General features: G+C 33.8%; 3 protein-coding genes across 3 annotated transcripts; 1 reads left to right on the forward strand and 2 right to left on the reverse strand.

Moving 5' to 3' along the window:
* Positions 1-1,530: 1,530 nt before the first annotated feature.
* On the reverse strand, positions 1,531-3,196 carry LOC126736330 (transcription initiation factor IIB). The gene has a single exon (XM_050440639.1). It carries the CDS (start codon positions 2,905-2,907, stop codon positions 1,960-1,962), a length of 948 nt encoding a protein of 315 aa, XP_050296596.1. The 5' UTR covers positions 2,908-3,196; the 3' UTR covers positions 1,531-1,959.
* Positions 3,197-12,753: 9,557 nt separating this feature from the next.
* LOC126736334 (protein UXT homolog) lies at positions 12,754-14,856 on the forward strand. Its single transcript, XM_050440644.1, has one exon. The coding sequence runs from the start codon at positions 14,355-14,357 to the stop codon at positions 14,793-14,795; it is 441 nt and encodes a 146-aa protein (XP_050296601.1). The 5' UTR covers positions 12,754-14,354; the 3' UTR covers positions 14,796-14,856.
* LOC126736324 (26S proteasome non-ATPase regulatory subunit 5) lies at positions 14,797-19,757 on the reverse strand. The gene is made up of 6 exons (XM_050440632.1): positions 19,490-19,757; positions 19,049-19,436; positions 18,744-18,990; positions 18,487-18,675; positions 15,107-15,394; positions 14,797-15,057 (listed from the first exon to the last, which is right to left on the reverse strand). The coding sequence occupies exons 1-6, from the start codon at positions 19,666-19,668 to the stop codon at positions 14,861-14,863; spliced, it is 1,488 nt and encodes a 495-aa protein (XP_050296589.1). The 5' UTR covers positions 19,669-19,757; the 3' UTR covers positions 14,797-14,860.
* Positions 19,758-19,801: the final 44 nt, after the last annotated feature.

Raw genomic sequence — 19,801 nt, forward strand, 5'->3', positions numbered from 1 at the left:
TTGCTAGTTATTAGTCTACCTTTAGTATTGGTTAAATTGACTGTATCAGAATTTTAAGTTTTGCCAAATATTTAATTTAAAATCACTTATACGCTTCAAGAGAGATTTTAAATAGACGAAAAAGCTTCAAGAAAGATTACAATGAATTACACTCAATCCAGATGCACACTTATTCCATACTTACATTTATGCTATACGTCATAAACTTAGTGGCAAAATTTCGTGAAACACGATCAGTTGCAAATAGCTTAGAAATGTGATAAGACCAGTCCTAAATGAAGCTGTAGAAATTGCAGTTTTGTGTCATGTGGCAATCGAGTCCACACTCACTACAAGGAAAGTAACCGAAATATCAGGTGTTTTACGTAGAAGTTTCCAGAGGGTTTTCCAAAAACATAAGTTTCATCGAGGATAATATTGACCGCCGTTTAGTTTTGTGAAACTATGAGTGAACGAATCATTGGCAACTCAGACTTTTTTTTAATGTTTGTTTTTCTGATGAATGATTTTTCTGTAATGGTATTGTGAACAGACATAATTGCAGATATTAGTCAGATTTCAACCCTAGATTATTTAGAGAAGTACATACGCAATATCCAAAAAAATTAAATGTATGGGCTGTAATTTTCGGCAACCGCATTATTAGGCCATATTTTTTACCTGAAAATTTAACAGGGGAAATGTACCTTGAGTTACTGGAACCTACTATTGAGCCAGGTTTAGTTACTGCCAATGAGGAAGATGAGCATCATCAGCCAGAAAATTTAATTTTTTAGGAAGGCGAAGCACCTCTGCATTAAAGCGTTTCCTATAAGGCAAATTTTCATGGAAGATAAATTGGATGTAGAGGTCAAACTGAATGACCTGCAAGATCTCCTGATTTGTCACACCTTGACTTTTTTTTGTGTGTCATTTAAAATCCAAAATTTATGCTATACAGTCCAATTTTTTAGAAGATTTGTGACAATGAATAGTGCATGAGTTCCAACAAATTACACCTGAAAATGTCACATAATGTGTCCCTGCTTTTGTATAGAAGTTGGAGGATGGCATTTTCAATATTTAATAGATTAGAAATAATAATCTAATACAGAACTTAACAGGAAGTACCTTAAAGACCTAATGCACATCCTATGCAGAGGTTCTGTTAGCAGCAGAAGTATAAAAATCTGGGAGTGAGCCACAATAGATCTATGGTTGCAATGGAGGGACACAAGGTGTCTGACTCACAACAAACCTAACCTAATCTTTTACTGGTATGTTTGATGTGTTTTTTTAGTTTTGGGTTTTATTGGCATTTTATTTTATTTGTGTATATATTTCATATTTTTTCTGTTTTCACCTACTTTTTGTTTTATATAGCTTTGTTCATGACAATAGATGTTTACAACAATAAAGCAGATTTTGAATTGGAATTAAAAAAAAAATTAAAAGCAATGTAAATATTCTAAATCTTGAGGAAATGTTCCTTGATCTTCAACTCCAAATAGTAAGGGAGTCTAAATTATATGCAGCATAAAAAGAACATAGTAATAACAAATTCTTTAATGAAAATATCATATATACCTAATTTTAATACTTAACAAACTAGTGATACAAAATTTATAGGCCTTCATATTCTATATTATGATTATATTTTAAAAGCTTCTGAACAAATAACAATTGGCAATAATATCCATGTGATCTTAGTATGATGTACATTAAAAAAATAGTCATATATGGTCACTGCTGTAGACAGCCCGCATCCACAACAGAAATATTTTTCATTGAATTGTATATATACCTAGTAAAAAGTAGACAAAACTATAAATTCTAGAGAAACTTACAAAACAAACCCAAACTAAAGATTCTGTAATAACTTAATAAAAATGGGTGCAACTTCTTAATAACCTAAAAGTATATTCATGATGTTTAAGAAAAAACAAGTTACCTCTATACCTATTGGTGTTTGCAAAGAATCTACATTTGTGGCAATTGTTCTATGGGAGTAGCAAACTTAAAATCTGGCGGGAATAGTTTTGCTGCATGAGGATACATCAATTTGTATGACTGCCTAATAGTTACATCAGCAACACCAGCAATATCTCCAATTTCCTTTTGGCTTCTTTTGTCTTCTGAGGCTTGAGAGGCCATATAGATAGCAGCAGCAGCAACTGATATTGGTGATCTTCCAGGAACAATATCCAGCTCAACTGCTTTCCTTGCAATATGTGTGGCTGCCCTTTGCACCATGTTTGGAAGTCCTAAGTTTGAACAGAATCTAGACATAAAATCGCCTGTAGTGATAAGGTCAACAGAAGTCTCCAGGGCTTTGAGTATTAGTTTGAAGCATCTGCCAATTTCTCTTTTGCTAATCTTGCTCACAGCACAGATTTCTTTAAATGTTCGAGGCACACCTTCTTGTCGACAGGCTATGTATAAGCAAGCTGAAGCTATAGCATCATTTGAACGTCCTTTTAAGTTACGTCCATCATGAACTTGTTTAAACAAATTATTGGCCCTATCAACAATAGTTCTAGGTAAATTAATGCGATCAGCCATAGCATTAATTTCTTTAAATGCATTAATCAAAGCTCGGTCTGAGCTGTTCATTGTGCGTCTATTTTGATACCTAGCCACACCAAATGAGTCAAAACTTGCATCTCCTCGACCGGGTCCAATCATTGTAGTCAGATCTGAACCCCCCAGTAGTGGATTTTCTGGTCCACCGACACGAGAAGGATCAACTCCATTCTTTTCATTACTGAATGTTCTCCATTCTGAACCAACATCAATTACTCGATCACCAACTACAAGTCCACATTCTGAGCATATTTGATCACCTGCTCTGTAATCTTCTATCAATGGGGCATCTGGATGGGAAGAACAGCAGACTTTATTTGCATCATAGCGTGATGTACTAGCCATATTGCTAATATGTTAAAATTGATATTTGCAGAAATTGATGCAAGAAAGTTACAAAAAGAACTAGATCAGTACCACATTTCACTATTGCAAATTTTTTTGAGCTCTATTGAGGAGATGGGTATTACAAAGTGCCTTAGGACTACTTTACTCGCAGCACAAATTTCAAATCTGGTTTTAAGTCCAGCTTTAAAAAATAATATAACGCCTAAAAGACTTAAATTAAATAAGTTTTCCGATAAGAAATAAAATAAAAAATAATTTGGAATGAAACGTCAATTGTCGAATGGTTGACATTTGGCATTTAAACAGCTGAAGTTTTAGCGGAAGACGTTCCGTGCAAGAAGACTGCAAGGAGGAGTGTAGAGAGGGGCTGCTACTTGAGAAGCTGCTAATTTATAGCTGCTTTGCCCTGCTTTTCAATTCTCAAAAAACCTGCTACTAAGAAGCAGAATATTCAATATTTATTATATAATAATTTATTATATTGTGAATATAATTTATTATATTGTGAACAATGCTATAAAAATCTGGGAAGCGGCGAAGCCGGCAAAAGCTGGAAGCGCTCGACTAAGTGTGCCCACAGAGTAGACGCGAGATTCTCGCTTCCGGTACTCCGCGAAAGCCGATCCGCGCGCCGTTTTCTCGCGCGGAGATTACACACAGTTAATACCAGTAAAAGCGAGTTTTGTTTTAAAATTCGCCAGTTTCGTTTTACAACTGCTAGCAAGATGTCGTCGTCTGATGATGATCTTATTGCTACGGAATTTATTTTTACCAAACTAAACAGAAAAAAATTGGAATTCATTCTATTAATCGTGAAAGAAAAACTTACGGGGAATACCATCATTTATTTCCAAATTTAAAGAATGATAATGAAAGATTCTTCCAATATATGAGAATGAGTCAGAACACATTTTTTATTATATTACAGAAAAAGTGAAATGTCATTTAACCAAAAATTGGTGCAATCTACATAAGCAACCTATTTTACCAGAAGAAAGGCTTGTTATAACCCTAAGGTAAGTTTTGTTAAATAATTTAAATTACTTTTAACAGTGTATTTTTCTTCTTATTTAGTTTAAATGTTAGGTATTTAGTGGTATAAATGGAAGATAGTAGTATACATTTCCAATATAAAACTAATTTTTAGGTTATAAAATTGTTTTATTACTTTTGTTTATACAAATATAAGCTTAACGCCATATACGAATATACGTTATTCGTTAATGGAAATAAGTATTTTAAGTTGAGTTTTCCTCCTGGTTATTATAAATAGGTGTAGGAACATTAGCAGGAAGCCTTTGGAACGTGATTGATGGGTTTAAGGGAATGGAAAGAGTGGGTGTTTTCATATATGGTATGATAATTAGGATCGCCAGAAGAATGCCCACTAGAATGGGACGATGAAAAGATAATGGAGGAGAAACGAGAAAAGTGTTATGTTGGTAGGAATATTGATCCACTAATTCTTGCACGTGGCAACGAAAAGATAATACTCTGTTTTCAGATATTTTCCTTACATGTGGAAGCAAACTTTTAAAAAATGACAGATGTTCGTCATCTTGATCAGTGCAACTTTTTTTGGCTTTATTTTCCATTAGCACATTGCGATTGCAATGTAATTTATCCTTCTTGTTCCAAAAAGCTGTCCTTTCAAAAACCGCAGCAATAAGTAGTTTCTTATCCATGGCAACACACGTGGACACGCGTACGACAAGTGCGGAAATAAACTAAATTTTTATTACTTTAAACGCTGGCTAACAGGTTATCTGCGCGGATCTGCTTTAACCGGTTTTAACTGTGTATACGTTCATATAAACATTCGAAATAATTCTTATAGCGATAAAGCCGGCCGCACATTGGGACGCAGGTAACACAGGCGACAGGCGACGCAGCGCAGGGCAGTGCAGGTTTCTGTATTCAAATAATTTAAATAGACCCGCGCAAATTGGAACGCAGAGTAGGGTAGCACAGAACTGTGTTAAAATAAACCTGCCTAGCGCAGTCTCCCGGACACAGTTTTCTGTGCCACGTGCTTTATAGTTTTTGGTTAGCGGTACTTTTTTTGAGGTTATATTCAAAATGAATGAACAAGTAATTGAATTGGTGAGGAGGCATACAATTCTTTATGATACCAACGATCCCAATTATTTAAAAGGAAAATTAAAGGATGAATTATGGAGAGATATAGGAAAAGAACTTAATTTGAAAAGCGGTAAGTTAAACAAATATGTTATATTAATTAAAGCTGTATATTAATTAAAGTTAGACAGGGGTCGACAAAGTTTGGCTACAAAATTATAAGTAGGTAGGTATATCAAAACAATACATTGCTACGTCAGATTAATATTAAAATTTTCCTTGTAAAACACTTTTTTCTTGCCAAGGTATTTGTCGGGTATTACAGTTTCGCAATGAAAGTAGCTGATTTGTAGGCATTTCAACATCGGTTCCGTCCATGTTGCTACATGCTTCTTTACACCCTTTTAAATAATTATGCAGGACGCAAGCTGCTTTTGTAACATTCACAACGCTTTCAACTTTAATTTCCAAAGGTCTTCTGAACACACGAAACCGAGAAGCGAGAATTCCGAAGGCACATTCAATACATTGACGGGCTCGTGACAGCCTGTAGTTAAAAATTTTATTTTCGTGATTATCAGTAACACCTCGGATAGGGGCGCATCATATTTTCTGCTAGCGGAAAAGCTTCATCACCCACAAAAACGTATGGTAAAGGCACCTCAGCTGTACCAAATATAGTCGGTTGTGGAAGAGCCAAAGTTTGTCTCATCAGTTTCTTCCCAAGTGGGCTGCGTGAGAAAATGTTACCATCGCTGAATCTCCCCATCAACCCCACATCAATCGTAGTAAATTTATAATTCGCATCAACGCTAGCCATCAAAAGAATGGAGCAATTTTGTTTGTAATTGTAGTATGAGGAGCCAATTCTTGGTGGTTTTTTAATTACTATATGTTTTCTGTCGACATTTCCCACGCAATGAGGACCACATATTAATAGTTGGTTTTGGCATATACACTGGTTGCAGATTGGTCCATATTGCAGGAGATACCTCATTTACTATTTTAGCAACTGTTCGATCCCCCATTCTATAACTGTATCTCCAGAGGCCAAATACCTGCAAAAAACTGAATGTAACTACTTCTCAAACATACTTGCCACATGATTTTGTATTTTCAAGTTTATCTTAATTTATTTCTTTTTGGTAAATTTTTGTCTACACCATGCCATATTGCATTAGTTTTTCATCCCCTTCACGACTAAATTGCATTTATGTTTAAAAAAATATATATCCAAGCATTTTGAGTACAACAGGCATCCTCAATATCGCCATTGAAAAAGGACCAGCGCTTCTATGAAAAAACATTCAAATTTAAGGAGCTGCACAATAACTTCTTGACAGAGCATTTTAAATTGTCATATCACTTAAAAAAAAATTGCTAATAATTTGGCACTTAAAAGGCATCCTCAGCATTTTCTTTTTAAATAAAAAAATAAATAAAATGAGTTTCCAGTATTTATTAATGAATATATTATTATTATAACCCGTACCCAAAATTTCGTTAAATTTGATAGTTAAATTTTTGCGTGAAAGCGCAGGCCGCTTCTAATAGCTGAGGATGCCTAATAACTACTCAAAAAATAAACTTTTTTACAGGAAATGAGGCAAAAACACTGTGGCTAAAGCTGCGTAATTGCCACCGCGATGCACTGCGAAGACAGAAAAAGTTTCAAAAAAGCGGAGCTCCTGCTGTCGTCATAAAACAATGGAAATATCAAAAACAAATGCAATTTTTGGTTCCATATATGTCAAACAGACCACGTGAAGGTAACTTAGAAGGAGATAGTGAAGATGAAAATATACAACAAGAAACTGAATTCCTAGTCGATCCAGAAAATTAAACTTTTGAAAGTAAAGAAGTAATCAACGATAATCGCCAGGATTATCAGGAAATTGAAAATGTAAACAATTACCTGGTTAATGAGTCTTCTACGTCTGGAACTGGTATGCAGAAAAATAAAGAAAGAGGATTTGTCAACCGCAAGGTATCTGTAACTGAAGACCGGTCAATCACATCCACACCTGTGTCTAAAAATAAAAAAAATAAAAACGACGATATGCAGGACATAATAAAGCAGTCAATGATTCAACGTTAAAAAAGAGCAGAAGAAAAACAAGTTGAAAGAACAACACAGAAGCCTTTAGATGATGATCTGTATCATTTTTATATGTCTATGTATCGGATAACAAAAAAATGCCTCCTAAGTTTTAGCATCTTGCGAGAAATAATGTGTTTCAAGCTGTAACACAAATAGAAGCTGCATATTTAGGGCTAGGGAATACAAGTCAACAAAACTATTATCATAATGGACAAAGACCTATTCCATATACATATTTTAACACGCATACTCCGCAGCCCCATTCATCAACACCTCTTCTATCACCAAGCCCAAGTTCTTGCAGTAGCCAGCAAATTGAACATCAAAATTATAATAATCCTCCACCTTCTCTTACGACCACCTCCTATTTGACCCTTTCAACACCTCTTCCTTCAACCTCGAATACCTACGACTTACAATCTAGCAGCCATTCACCACACTCTACTCGCGTCCACAATTCTGTGGGCACACTAATACAGCGTGAACTCGTCACAGAACGCAGTTGGGTTAGGTAGGGTTCACAGGTCATAATTTTCAAATCGGCGAAAGCTGCTGTGCGAAGCTATTTAATTTAATGTAGTATGGCTTATTTAATTTGCTTGTAGTATGGCTCCCAAATCCATTTCAGGTCCATGCGTACGGGAAGTTGATATAGTTCAGTGCCTTCAGAACAGCTTGATGGATGTCGTTGATGAAGAAAATGAGCTTGGTCCGGGTGCCGCATAGAGAAATGAATATTAAATATACTTTTAATTACTCTATGGGGTGCCGGCTCTAAATTAAGGTCAGGTGTTCATTTAAGCTAGAAGGGTGTTTTATCAGAGCATGCTGTCTTAGATTAATTTTTTCTGAGAAATTAATTGGCTGAAAAAATTACTTTTCGCCCGGCGATTTTCTTTAAGCGTGAAAAGTTTCCAGATAAATGATATTTTTTGTTTTGAATTTCTTTCGGATTGTCTTCTAAAAAATACAATATTATAACATCAATAAATTAATATAACACCAATAAAAGGGCTTTGAAGAAGGTTTAAGGTTAAAAAATCTGGTAAATTTTCTTATTAATTCATTTCTAAAAATTGACATATAATATATTTATTTTAATTTTTTTAATTTCTACTAGTTATTTAAATAAATACTTGTTTCCATTCATATACAGGGTGTTCGGAAAGTATTGTGCCAAAACGTAAAGATGGGTAGATCTCGCCAGAACTAACGTTTTTTACTTATTAACCCATAGGCGAATGCGCATAGGTTTAGTGATAATAGCGCATTAGTCTCGCAGATCCACGCAGATGTATCCAACCTTGGACATGGGGAAACGTGTTTGTACCGGAAACCGTCGGCAGAAGAAATTCTTGTATTGGCTGCAACCTCTGCCGAAGAGGAAGATGAGAAGAGAATAAATTATTAGGAATCACGAACTGCACGGCGAATTTCATCATTTATTTCGCAATCTATTAACTGACGATGAAATTTTTTAAAAGTATTTTAGAATGTCATATGGTTTTACTTGAAAACAGAACACAAACTTCTGAAAGGGTATTTCATCCGAAGATTGACTTACAGTTACCTTAAAGTAAGTCCAAAAGTGTTTCTTTTTTTTTCATGCATAATTGTCAATAACTATATTTACAAATATATAAAATAGGGCTTTATTGTACGAATAATTTTTATAAAATGATGAATTAATAAATCCTGTTTATGTACGTATTATACATGTTTTATATATATTATACATGCTTCTTTCGCAAATTACTTTTTAAAAAAACACTTTTATTACTTTTAAAAATTACAATAAAAATATATTAACTTAAAATGAACATAAAGTAATGGCAAAATGACTTGATATCTAATTATAATATAATGCTATAATAATTGCCTTAATTATGCCGTATATTTTTGGTTTGTCCTCCTTTTATAGTTCTTGAATAGCCATCTGGGTAGACTGCGTCCCACTGTTTCTGCTGACTCTGAGGTTGCAGTTCCTTATGAGGTTTAGGATGGCGTAATTTGATCCGATGAGAACTAAGGACCAGATGACTTTGTTAGAGGTGACCAGTGTTATGGGAATTGGTCTAGAAAAATGAAAAAAATGGAATGGTGGGAATTTTTTTATTTGTCAGCTGTCAACCGACATAACGTTATTTTAACGTCTCTCGATAAATACCAAATATCACTTGTATGAAGTGGTATTTACTTTTGGTTTTAACCACCAAAGCTGCTGGTCGCTGGAAGGGATGATCGGTTGCAGATTTGATGGGCAGCATAGGTTCTTATGTATTTTGCTGAACTGTTATTGGCAGCCGTGATTATTGCAAGTAATAGTCACAGTTGCACCGTAGCAGGTTTCTATCTTTTTCTATCATTCCATAATCTAAAATTAATTTTGGAAATTGCAGTAGATTGATATAGCCTAATTAAATGTATAAACCCCTTCATAGCGATAAAGCTCAAAAAGAGCAATCCTATATATGGAAATGGTGCAAACAAAGATTTGTTAAAAATTGTATACCCATATCTTTAATTTTACTGATGCAAAAACTATTTGAATCTTTTATATACATATATCTGAATATATGACCCAGATGTTTTAACTCAGGCCACAAATATATAGCTACCAGAGTTTTTTGATGGGTTACCTAATTAATGTATATGTGGAGCAGTGGCGGACTAAGGATAATAAAGACCCGGGGTGGTACGGATGTTGAGCTCCTCTCCAAAAAAATAAAGCTGACTCTGTAAACTGAATTTTGCAAAATTTTTTAATTAAGTATCTTTCGGATATGAAAAAGAAACACAGTGCCTTTTTTTTTGAACATTACGGAACGTTTTACACAATTTTTTAGAACAGCCTGGACATGTCGTCAACTGTACAAAATATACGAGCGTAATTTTTATTTGAAAAAAAAACAGTTTTTTACGAAACTTATATATATATTTTTTGATAGCTGATGTATTACATGGTATCCAGTCTTACCGAGCCCGCAGGACCCATCTGTGTGACAGGCCCGGGGGAGGGACCTGCCACCCCACTTTCCTTAATCGGCTACTGATGTGGAGACTATTGTTGAATAAAACATATGACGAACGAATGAATTGTGAGGCAGTGGGCAGCCAAAAGGGTGTGTATAGTGTACATATACACACCCTTACTACTATAGTGTAACCACTACTACTATAGTGTACATAGATCTCCTATATTGAACTCGTCGTGTTCCACCGACGATTAGAGGCCCACAGTCATGGAAAACCAATGAGCCCCTCTGGTCTGTAAGACTTAATGTCGCTGGGTGAGCTGTAGTTTTTACCCAGATATTTGAACCTAGTGCTGGGCATTCCCCGATAACATGATTCATCTCCCTCCCAACATCATTCTGGGTTGTCCGCAATACCTATGGTGTAGAGATTGAATCTTAAATGCCAGTGTCCGATTAAAAGACCTGTCGCTAGCCAGATTTCCCCTCTCTTTAAGCGCATTAGTTATTAGACTCCTGGCTGGGCCTTTGCCCCATATGTGTGCGCATGAAGGATTCCATGCACATACTTGCACCCCCGGCACACTCTTCATCGATACAACACCTACATAATTAGCTATACCGATTACAGATAATAATCCTATTGATAGCCCTGCTGTCCGAGCAAATTGATGGGTTAGTATTGCGGTAGAATAGCCTGGAAGACAGTAGTCTCCAGGCTGTTCCTGTTCCTATAAAAAAATTACATTATTGAAATATGTACAAGGTGATCCACCAGATGTTGAGCAACCCCGTTATTATTGAATTTATAAAAATGTTCAATTTAGGAAAGTTTTAGGGCTTTCTCTGAACCGTCAGAATTTGCTGTCAAATTAAACAAACGAATTTCGTCAAAATAACATAAACTAGACTAAATTTTGAAACTCACTGCTGTATTTACACTGCACAAGGTGAACCACTTTCGCTGCAAGTAGTAAACCACGTAACAGTGGCTGCATGCGTCTGCTGCTCAAGCAGAACCAAGCCTTAACAGGAAACAAAAATAAATTTGTGACGTCATAATGATGGGAAAAAATTTGATTATGGCGCCAAATTTAAAATTTGCTTTAATATACCATGCACTTAAAAATTAATGGGAAATGTATAGGGCATTCGAAAACCATAATAGGCAGATTGAAAAACTGTCAAATTGGGATTCTATCTGCGTACTATAATTTCTGAAAGACCCATACATTTCTTACTGGATACATAGGTCTGTGTTTCAGAAATTAAGCAAAAAATATTTACTAAATGTATTACTATATTATAAAAAGATATTATAGCAAACAACTCACAAGTTATATAATATAAAATTATATAAGCGTAAAATGAAAAACTGCTAAACATTAAATAGAAATTCGTCAAAGTTTCACAACTTACAACTTAATTATAAACTTTATTATATAGTTAACAAGGTCTGTAAAAAGTTATATAGAGTGTCACAAAAAGTTATGGTAAATGTATTAAGGTCAAAAATTTTTTTTATAAATTCACCCAGAAATTACGCCATACACAATTCAGAAGTAATTCCTATAGTAAAAAATGTTCTCCACTCTCCAAGATTTGTACAGGATCCAAAATTGTTCATGCATTAAAACTGCTAAAATTGCTTTTCTCTCAGGTTTGGCGTCACATTTTGAGTATGTTTTGACTTTGAGTCGATATTTAATAAGATGAATCTGCTCCGTCTTGAGTTTCACTGGATAATTTGTTTTGGAATCCAAGGTCTATAAATAAAAAGCATATTTTGAAGTATTCATTTTTAAAAACATTCAAAAAAAAAATAAAATTTTACCTCAGTTTACCATATTGTGCGTCTAGGTAAAATGGTATGGTAATATATGGTACTATGGTATTATTAAAGACCTGGTTGTAGTTTTAAAATAAAAATCAATCAGCATAGTCTCTTGGCGGCTGCTGCTGTATGTGATCAAAAGTGATAATACCTTATATATCTTGGACTCAAAGAAATAGAATATATTATTTTATTGATTTCAAATATATAATATAAAATATCATTTGGCCACACATCAGTGGCGTGTGGATGTGCCCCAAAAGTGAGAGAACAACTAAACTTACGGTGCTTGGGTGAAAAAGATTGAAATAGAACCTCTCTATAGAGTAATTAAAAGTATATTTAATATTCATTTCTCTATGAACCTCTCGCTCACTTCCGGGTCATCCTTCACCCAGTCAACACGTGGTCGTTCATTTTCCTTTCCTAAACCCTTTCCTACCCCTTGCCATTTTCTATAACGTGCATTTAAGTGCATGCTTGTGAAAGTTAACGATTCGGGAAACAGGGTACATACCCGACGGTTTTTTCGAGTCTCCAAATTGTGCTGGCAAATTGCCTCGTTGCAGCGCCATAAAACAACCACAACACCAAAACCTCTCGCTCAGTATAACATATACGTGAGTCAAGGATATACAGGGTGTTTCAGAACTATGGGATCAAACTTCTGGGGGTTGTTCAGTGCAACAGAAGAATCTATTTGAGTATAGGAACTCACATCCGGAAATGCGTCACTTCGCCACTATGGCTCTAAGACGCGTTGAAATTTATAAAAAACATTAATTACCTAAATAGGATCTGCTGCATTTATTTTTACCTTTTGTACATGATACCATAACAACGATTAATTGTTTAAAATCAACGCTTATCAATGTCAATTCTCAATGTCATGTTTAAAAATTTTATAGCTTACAATTTTTAAACATTTATTGCTAATGGAAAACTTTACCAATCAAGAATTGGCGGATATGCATTTGGCATACGAAGCAACAAACTGCAATGCACGAGCAGCATCGCGGTTGTGTCATCGCGAACGTTATCCCGAACGACAGCATCCTGGAGACAAAAAGTTTATTGCGGTTCATCGGCGGCTCGCTGAGAGAGGCATGTTTAAGGCCAAGATGCATGATACTGGTGTTGCTCGAACCGTAAGAATGGTCGAATTTGAAGAAGAGGTACTTCAGCGTGTTGCCGATGAATCATCAAATAGCACACGTGATGTCGCTAAGAATATGAATACGAGTAACGCTTCTGTCTGGCGGGTACTATACGAGCAACAACTCCATCCTTACCACTTCCAGAAAGTTCAAGGTACGACTGCAGCCGATTATTTACCAAGAGTTCAATTTTGTCGATGGCTCCTGGACCACATCATTGCACAACCAAATTTTTTACGATATATTTTGTGGATCGATGAAGCCTGTTTCACAAGAGACGGTATTTTTAATAGTAGGAATAGCCATGTTTCGGACGAAGAAATTAGAAAATCCTTATTCAATTTTTTCAAGAAAACATCAGAATCGTTGGTCTGTCAACGTATGGGCAGGCATTGTTGATGATTATTTAATTGGGCCATACCTTCTACCGGAACGGTTAACAGGACCTATTTATCTGCGTTTCATGGAGGAAGTTCTCCCAGAACTCCTTGAAAATATTCCACTAAACGTTAGACAGCAAATGGGGTTTCAGCATGATGGAGCGCCGGCTCACTTTGCTGTACAAGTACGCGAGTATTTGGTTCAGCGGTTTGGGTACTGTTGGATTGCCAGAGGTGGAGCAGTTTCTTAGCCTCCTTGGTCACCCGATTTTTTCTTGTGGGGACATGTAAAGTCTTTAGTCTACGAAACTCCAGTAGAATCAGAGCTAGACTTAATTGGACGAATAACAGCAGCATTTGAAATCATTCAAAACGAAGATCAAATTTTTAGTGTAGTCCGCCGAAATCATGTGCGGCGTTTAAATCGGTGTATTGAGGTTGGAGGGAGACATTTTGAACAATTGTTATGATGGTATCATATACAAAAGGTAAAAATAAATGCATCAGATCCTATTTAGGTAATTAATATTTTTTCTAAATTTAAACACGTCTTAGGGCCGTAGTGACACATTTCCGGACATGGGTTCCTATACTCAAATGGATTCTACTGTTGCACTGAATAACCCCTAGAAGTTTGATCCCATAGTTCTGAAACACCCTGTAGATATTGAATTGAATAACCATAGCAATTTAAACCATAGCCCATATCCTGCGTAAACTTAGGAGACACAAGACAAGAAGAAGACGTTGACGTGTTAGATTGAGGTTATGTTATTTGTTTGTTTTTTTTAATGCTGATTTAGATTTACGACCTATCGTATAATTGATGCTACTTTTTTACAAACTGCACAAAATATTTTATAATAAATTTCCTTATGATAAAGTTATCTGTATTAATTAAAAAAAAAACTTTATTTAATGGACCTCCATAAAAAGTTGAAGCAATATGAACATTTCATAGATCAAAAGCTAAAACCAGACTTAAAAGATATAGAATCCACCTTAGCTAAAAAATCTATGGAGTGCAAAGAGTGGATTGACTTAAAAACGGTTGTTGGAATTATCTGTGAGTTTAAAGACACAGATAGAGACATGAATGTCCAACTACCTCTAGGGAATGATGTAACAACTTTTGCAAAAATATGTGACTATGAAAGTACTTATGTTAATGTTGGCTTAGGTTGTATTTTAGAGATGGATCGTGAAGAAGCCAGTAAATATGCGGACATTAGATTAAGACTTTTACAAAAAGAAATAAACCACCTCAGAAAATTAGCTGTTAATGTTAAAGTTCATATTAAAATGGTGTTACTTGCAATTAGTGAATTACAAGCTACTTTAGTTAATAATATAAAGTGAGTAGTTTAAAAAACCCATGTTTATTTCATATAAATAAATACAATATTTTATAAACTAAAAATGCTTTAATTTCCTTCAATAGCAACCTCTGTAACAGCTTGCACATAAAATGGCCCTTCCTTAACATACTGCTGAAACTTTTCCAGTGTGTGAATATCAAACACTTCATGTGAGCGAGATAAGTTCCTAACAATGTCAAACTTTGCTTCTTTACAGTCTTTATCAGTTTCTACATTTCTATCCAACAGAAATTCTATCAAACCTAAAAACAAATCCCTGAAAAAAAATTAAATATCCCCATTTCCACTTACCCGGAGTGTTCTTAATAACTTCTTGACCCCAATGTTGTTCAGATAAAGATTTTAGGATTCCCAAACCTGCCAACTTTAACTCAGAAAATGGATTTTTTGCATATCTTACTATGACATCTGTGGCATCTGGTCCCAAAAGTCCATACCATCTTTCTGATAACTGAACAGTGTCGCATCTCTCACTATGAAAGAGATTTTGTAAACAATTCAGTGCTCTTATTCGGGTTTCAGTTGGCAGGGAACTCAGAAGTTTAAAGACTGTTTTGATTGTTCCATCAATCTTAGCTCCTGTAATGATTAAATGGATTTCGGTTGTTGCATAGGTTTCAAAAATGATTAAATTTTATTTATGAATTAACCTGTCAACATTTTATTGGCATTTAAAATAGACTATCAAAATAAACTAATAAGAAATATGTTTATCTACACAAATATTCATTGCTACACTAATATTAATTATGAGAATTTTTGTTCTTAAAGTTTTAAACTGTTATTCTTCTAAAACTTATGTATATGCTCAAGTATTTTTATACTAAGACTATCTCCAAAAAAGATCCATGTCAGTGTTTTTTTTTGGTAATTTCCAAGTTATTATTTTAACATATTTTAAATATTGTATTTAATTTAAGTAAAATCATATTTGGTTTTAATCCTACCAATATTAGGGCGACAATTTGATTTTTGAACTGCTAACTTATGTTATAAAAAACTTAATGCTATATAATAAATGTAAGAAATCAGATACCCTGGGAATCATTGAGAAACCATTAATGAAAAATAATTACTTCTTGTACTTTTGTTTAAGCCCTGTCTGTTCCCGTTGTTTTCATTACAGTTAATATTAAGTGAGGAACCCCGTTCGTTTAATCTGCAATACAGGGTGTCCAGATGTACGTAGGGATATTGGAAAACAATAAAGATATAGGGTTCTGTAAAAAAAATAAAAAATGAAATATGCAATAATGAATTTTTTAGGCTGGGGCTAAGAAATGAGTTACAATTTGAAAATAAAGTAAAAATTAGTTAGATCCACTATGTTGAACGAGACTGAAGTCATATTATATTTTCATATTTCCTCATAAAAATAATAAAAAATAATTAAATAATAAATAAAATAGTAAATAATTAAAATTAAGATTTAATGGTACTAGGCTCTGATATTTGCATTAATTATTACTTTAAATAATTATTGATCATACAACAAATACAGCAAACGAACAAGTAACATTTTATGATAAAAATAGGTGTTTTATAAGCCACAATTTTCTCGCATTAAGAACATAATGAACATACATCGTCTTATTACTGTTTCACAAAATTTTTGATTACTTCTGGAGCAAATTTATGTAATAGCGTGTCTCAGCTCCTCTTCGATGTCGTATTACCTACAGTTTACATTCTTACCGGAACTTATATAAAGCGGTAATATATCAGACGATTATGTTATTTCAAAATTCTGTAATAACACGTCCATTTTGTAGCGGAACGCCGTCTTGTTGGAAATACAAGTTTTGCAACTGTCCAGTTTGCCTACTGGAAGTTCCATAAGTGCTACCGCTATGTTAGTTTGTAACAGGTTCATATATCTCTCAGAATTCAAGTCCTTATTAAAAAAAAAGTTCAATCACATGAGTACCCACAACACATAACCAGAAGTTAAATCCAAACCTAACTTGACGAACTAGGCGTGGATTTTCATCTGATCAATAAATGGAATTATTAGTACCAAATTTTCTTCATTTTTGTCTCAAAATCTCTTTTCCTTTACCTTAGCAAACCTACCGTTAGCTACGAGGTTCTCTTTCAGACTGTCTGATCTAAACGTATCTCTACTAGGTTATGTCTTTCTGGATATTTATTTAAATACATTGATGCCACTTCATTTTGACGACTGAGAATAACTCCAACATATTGTATTGTATATTTTTATAATTTGAAAAGTTATTAATTTTGAAACTCACAATTAACTAATTAAAACAGACAGTAAACCTCACTATGGGGAAATTAGAGACAAATATTAAAATTTACTACCATGAAAACTTCGTTTTGTTAATTTTAAATATTTATCTTGACAAAACATAAACATGTTATAAATGGTTGAAGAACATTTCTAAGCAGGGGTTTTAAAATGCAAAAATTAAATATAGTTCTGATAAGGAAAACAAAAGTTGACTTCAGAGGTCAGCCTCATTCCGCGGACCTAGATTATTTTTTACTTTATTTTGAAATGTATGCTCATTTCTTACCTTCACCCTGAAAATGTCGTTATTGTATCTTTTAAAATAAACAAGATATAAAGGATTTTATAAAATGCACCTTTTTCTTTTTTTCCCTGTGCATCTGTTGCTATTCCAAGTTCGCGCGAGTACAAGAATTAAGCGACCAATTAGTTTTAGGCACTTGATTGCTCAACTTGTTTTCCATTTGGATCTTTAATGGTTTCCAACATCTCCAAGTACATCCCTGTATAAATCAATATGTATTCTTTTACCCTGTTATTATGTTCTCTGCTGGTGATTCCCAAAATGCCTATGCAATATTTTCATTTAGCAATGTGTTTTAAGTTTTTAATATCTATAAAATATTTCTTTGATTTTGATTTAATATTACATTTGAGTTATTTTAGGATCTAAGGGATATTGAATTTGTAATTCTACTGTACTATACATATAACATAATACTGTCATAACAATAATAATGATAAAGCAAAATGTATATGTAAATCAGTATCAGTCAAAAAATTAATCAGCATTGGTCTAAAATTTCATATTGATCAATCACTTTTTTAACATGGTCAAGGTCAATTTTTTGGACAACAGTCAATTTTACCATTGTCCAAATCAGTTTAAGAAGACCCACTTTAGGACTTCAAATAATGATATTTTTAAGAATCCCAGATTGAATTTCTTTCATTACAGAAATTTGTCTACAGATATTTTGAGTTTAGAGGGAAATTCTCATTACTTTGAGTTGAACCAGATTATGTATTAGCTCTTTAATGTTATTCAAATCTAGTACAGCTGTATACTAGTACAACTTTATCAGGACCTGGTGCTGTATTTCTTTTTAAGATTTCTAAAATATTCTTTATTTCACAATAATGTGTAGGATTTAAAAATAAATAAAGCAATATTATAACAGTTATTTTTTCTACAAAATTATTCATTATATTTGAATTTTGGCTTTACTTAAGGATATATATTAATTATGATTAAAGCTATTTCCATTAAATAAATACTTCAACTATTTGCAACCTTTTTCAAATCATTTACTCTATCATGCCATTAATTTTAATTTAATTTATTGTTATTTAAAGGGCTGTAGTTTGTAGCCACCTTTCTTTTTATTTTAAGAGGAGTAGAATTCAATAGAAAATTTACCTGTAGAGCTCAAAGCAATCTTGCCAAATGGTGTTGATCCAATGTGACCAATAGCATCTAGTGATACTCCAACAATAGTAAGATCACTACTTTCTATGTTGGAATATAAATAGTCAAGCAATGCTGGGTACTTGGCAACCAATTCTCTAGGCTTTTTTATGCCCACTCTACCAAAAAATTTTATAACACCTGAAAGTTAGGTTTGTAATAATAAGTATTATTTTAATAACATTGAATGCTTTTTTTTCATTACAAACCTGGTTTACATAACTGACTAGTTATATCATCGTCATTTGTTAATGCAAATATCTTATCCAGAACTCCATTTTGGTCCAAGTAAAAAAACCCATGTTCTTTCTCAGCAAGATGGCACAATATTTCAATGATGTTCATTTTTAGTAAGATATCATCATTATCTAGTTCAGCCAGGATTTTAGGTACTAGTCCTACCTTTGTGAAATTTTCAAGACAAAACGGTGCTTTCTTTGAAATGTTTATTATTACCTAAAAGTCACTCACATATGTGAATGAGAACTGCAATAATTATTATCTTCTGACTTACTTCATAGACTCTTAATTTTATTACTTCATTTAAACTTATAAGATCCTGCAATGGTATCAATAACTCATTACTAATCAGCTTCTTAGAGCCAGGAACTGTGATTCCAATATTAATAATTAAACTAGATGCTTTGTTAGCCACTGCTAAGTCTTCATCCCCTATACACATCATAATACCTCTTAGCAAACTTGTTTTTTCACAAATCTGACATAAGGTCTCTTCACTGATTAAAGATCTCTCAATTTCATTCAGAATCATAAGTTTTACTGAAGGATTAGGGTGAGTGAGGGCTCTTTCTAATGCTGGCTCATATTGGTCAGTACTTTTGCCTAGTTGTAGGTTACCCAACAGTAGAGAAAGGACCTCACAAGCTAAATCTACCTGCTCTCTAAAACAGGCCGATTATTAAGCTAAAATTTAAAACGAATTTATTGAACTTACTTGTTGCTATCATTTAGGCAATCAAAAACTAAAGGTAACTGAACATTATTAGCTACAGTTTGTGCTTCGTCAAGTGGCAATGATTGAAACTGGTCTCTAAACTCACTTAAAAGAGATATTCTCTGATTTTCCTGGGTTAAATCTGATATTTTATCCGAAAACCACTCTCTAGAAGCCATCGCAAAGAAATACCGACTATGAAAATAAACTTTAAGATGAAATTTAATTTGTCAAGTCATTATTTACAAACAGCACTATTCTGACAATCACAATCAGCTGTTTGATATAAAAAGCAGGATATAAGGCAAGTCG

Source organism: Anthonomus grandis, chromosome 5 (genome assembly GCF_022605725.1).
Source record: "Anthonomus grandis grandis chromosome 5, icAntGran1.3, whole genome shotgun sequence".
NCBI classification, from domain to species: domain Eukaryota; kingdom Metazoa; phylum Arthropoda; class Insecta; order Coleoptera; family Curculionidae; genus Anthonomus; species Anthonomus grandis.

Excerpts from the sequence above, each read along its gene's own strand:
- LOC126736324 (XM_050440632.1), bottom strand. The coding sequence starts at position 19,668 with ATGGCTTCTAGAGAGTGGTTTTCGGATAAAATATCAGATTTAACCCAG. Across the intron at positions 18,676-18,743 it reads TAGTCAGTTATGTAAACCAG|GTGTTATAAAATTTTTTGGT; the intron begins GTTTGTAATGAA and ends CCTAACTTTCAG. Across the intron at positions 15,395-18,486 it reads GATTGCTTTGAGCTCTACAG|GAGCTAAGATTGATGGAACA; the intron begins GTAAATTTTCTA and ends TAATCATTACAG.
- LOC126736330 (XM_050440639.1), bottom strand. The coding sequence starts at position 2,907 with ATGGCTAGTACATCACGCTATGATGCAAATAAAGTCTGCTGTTCTTCC.
- LOC126736334 (XM_050440644.1), top strand. The coding sequence starts at position 14,355 with ATGGACCTCCATAAAAAGTTGAAGCAATATGAACATTTCATAGATCAA.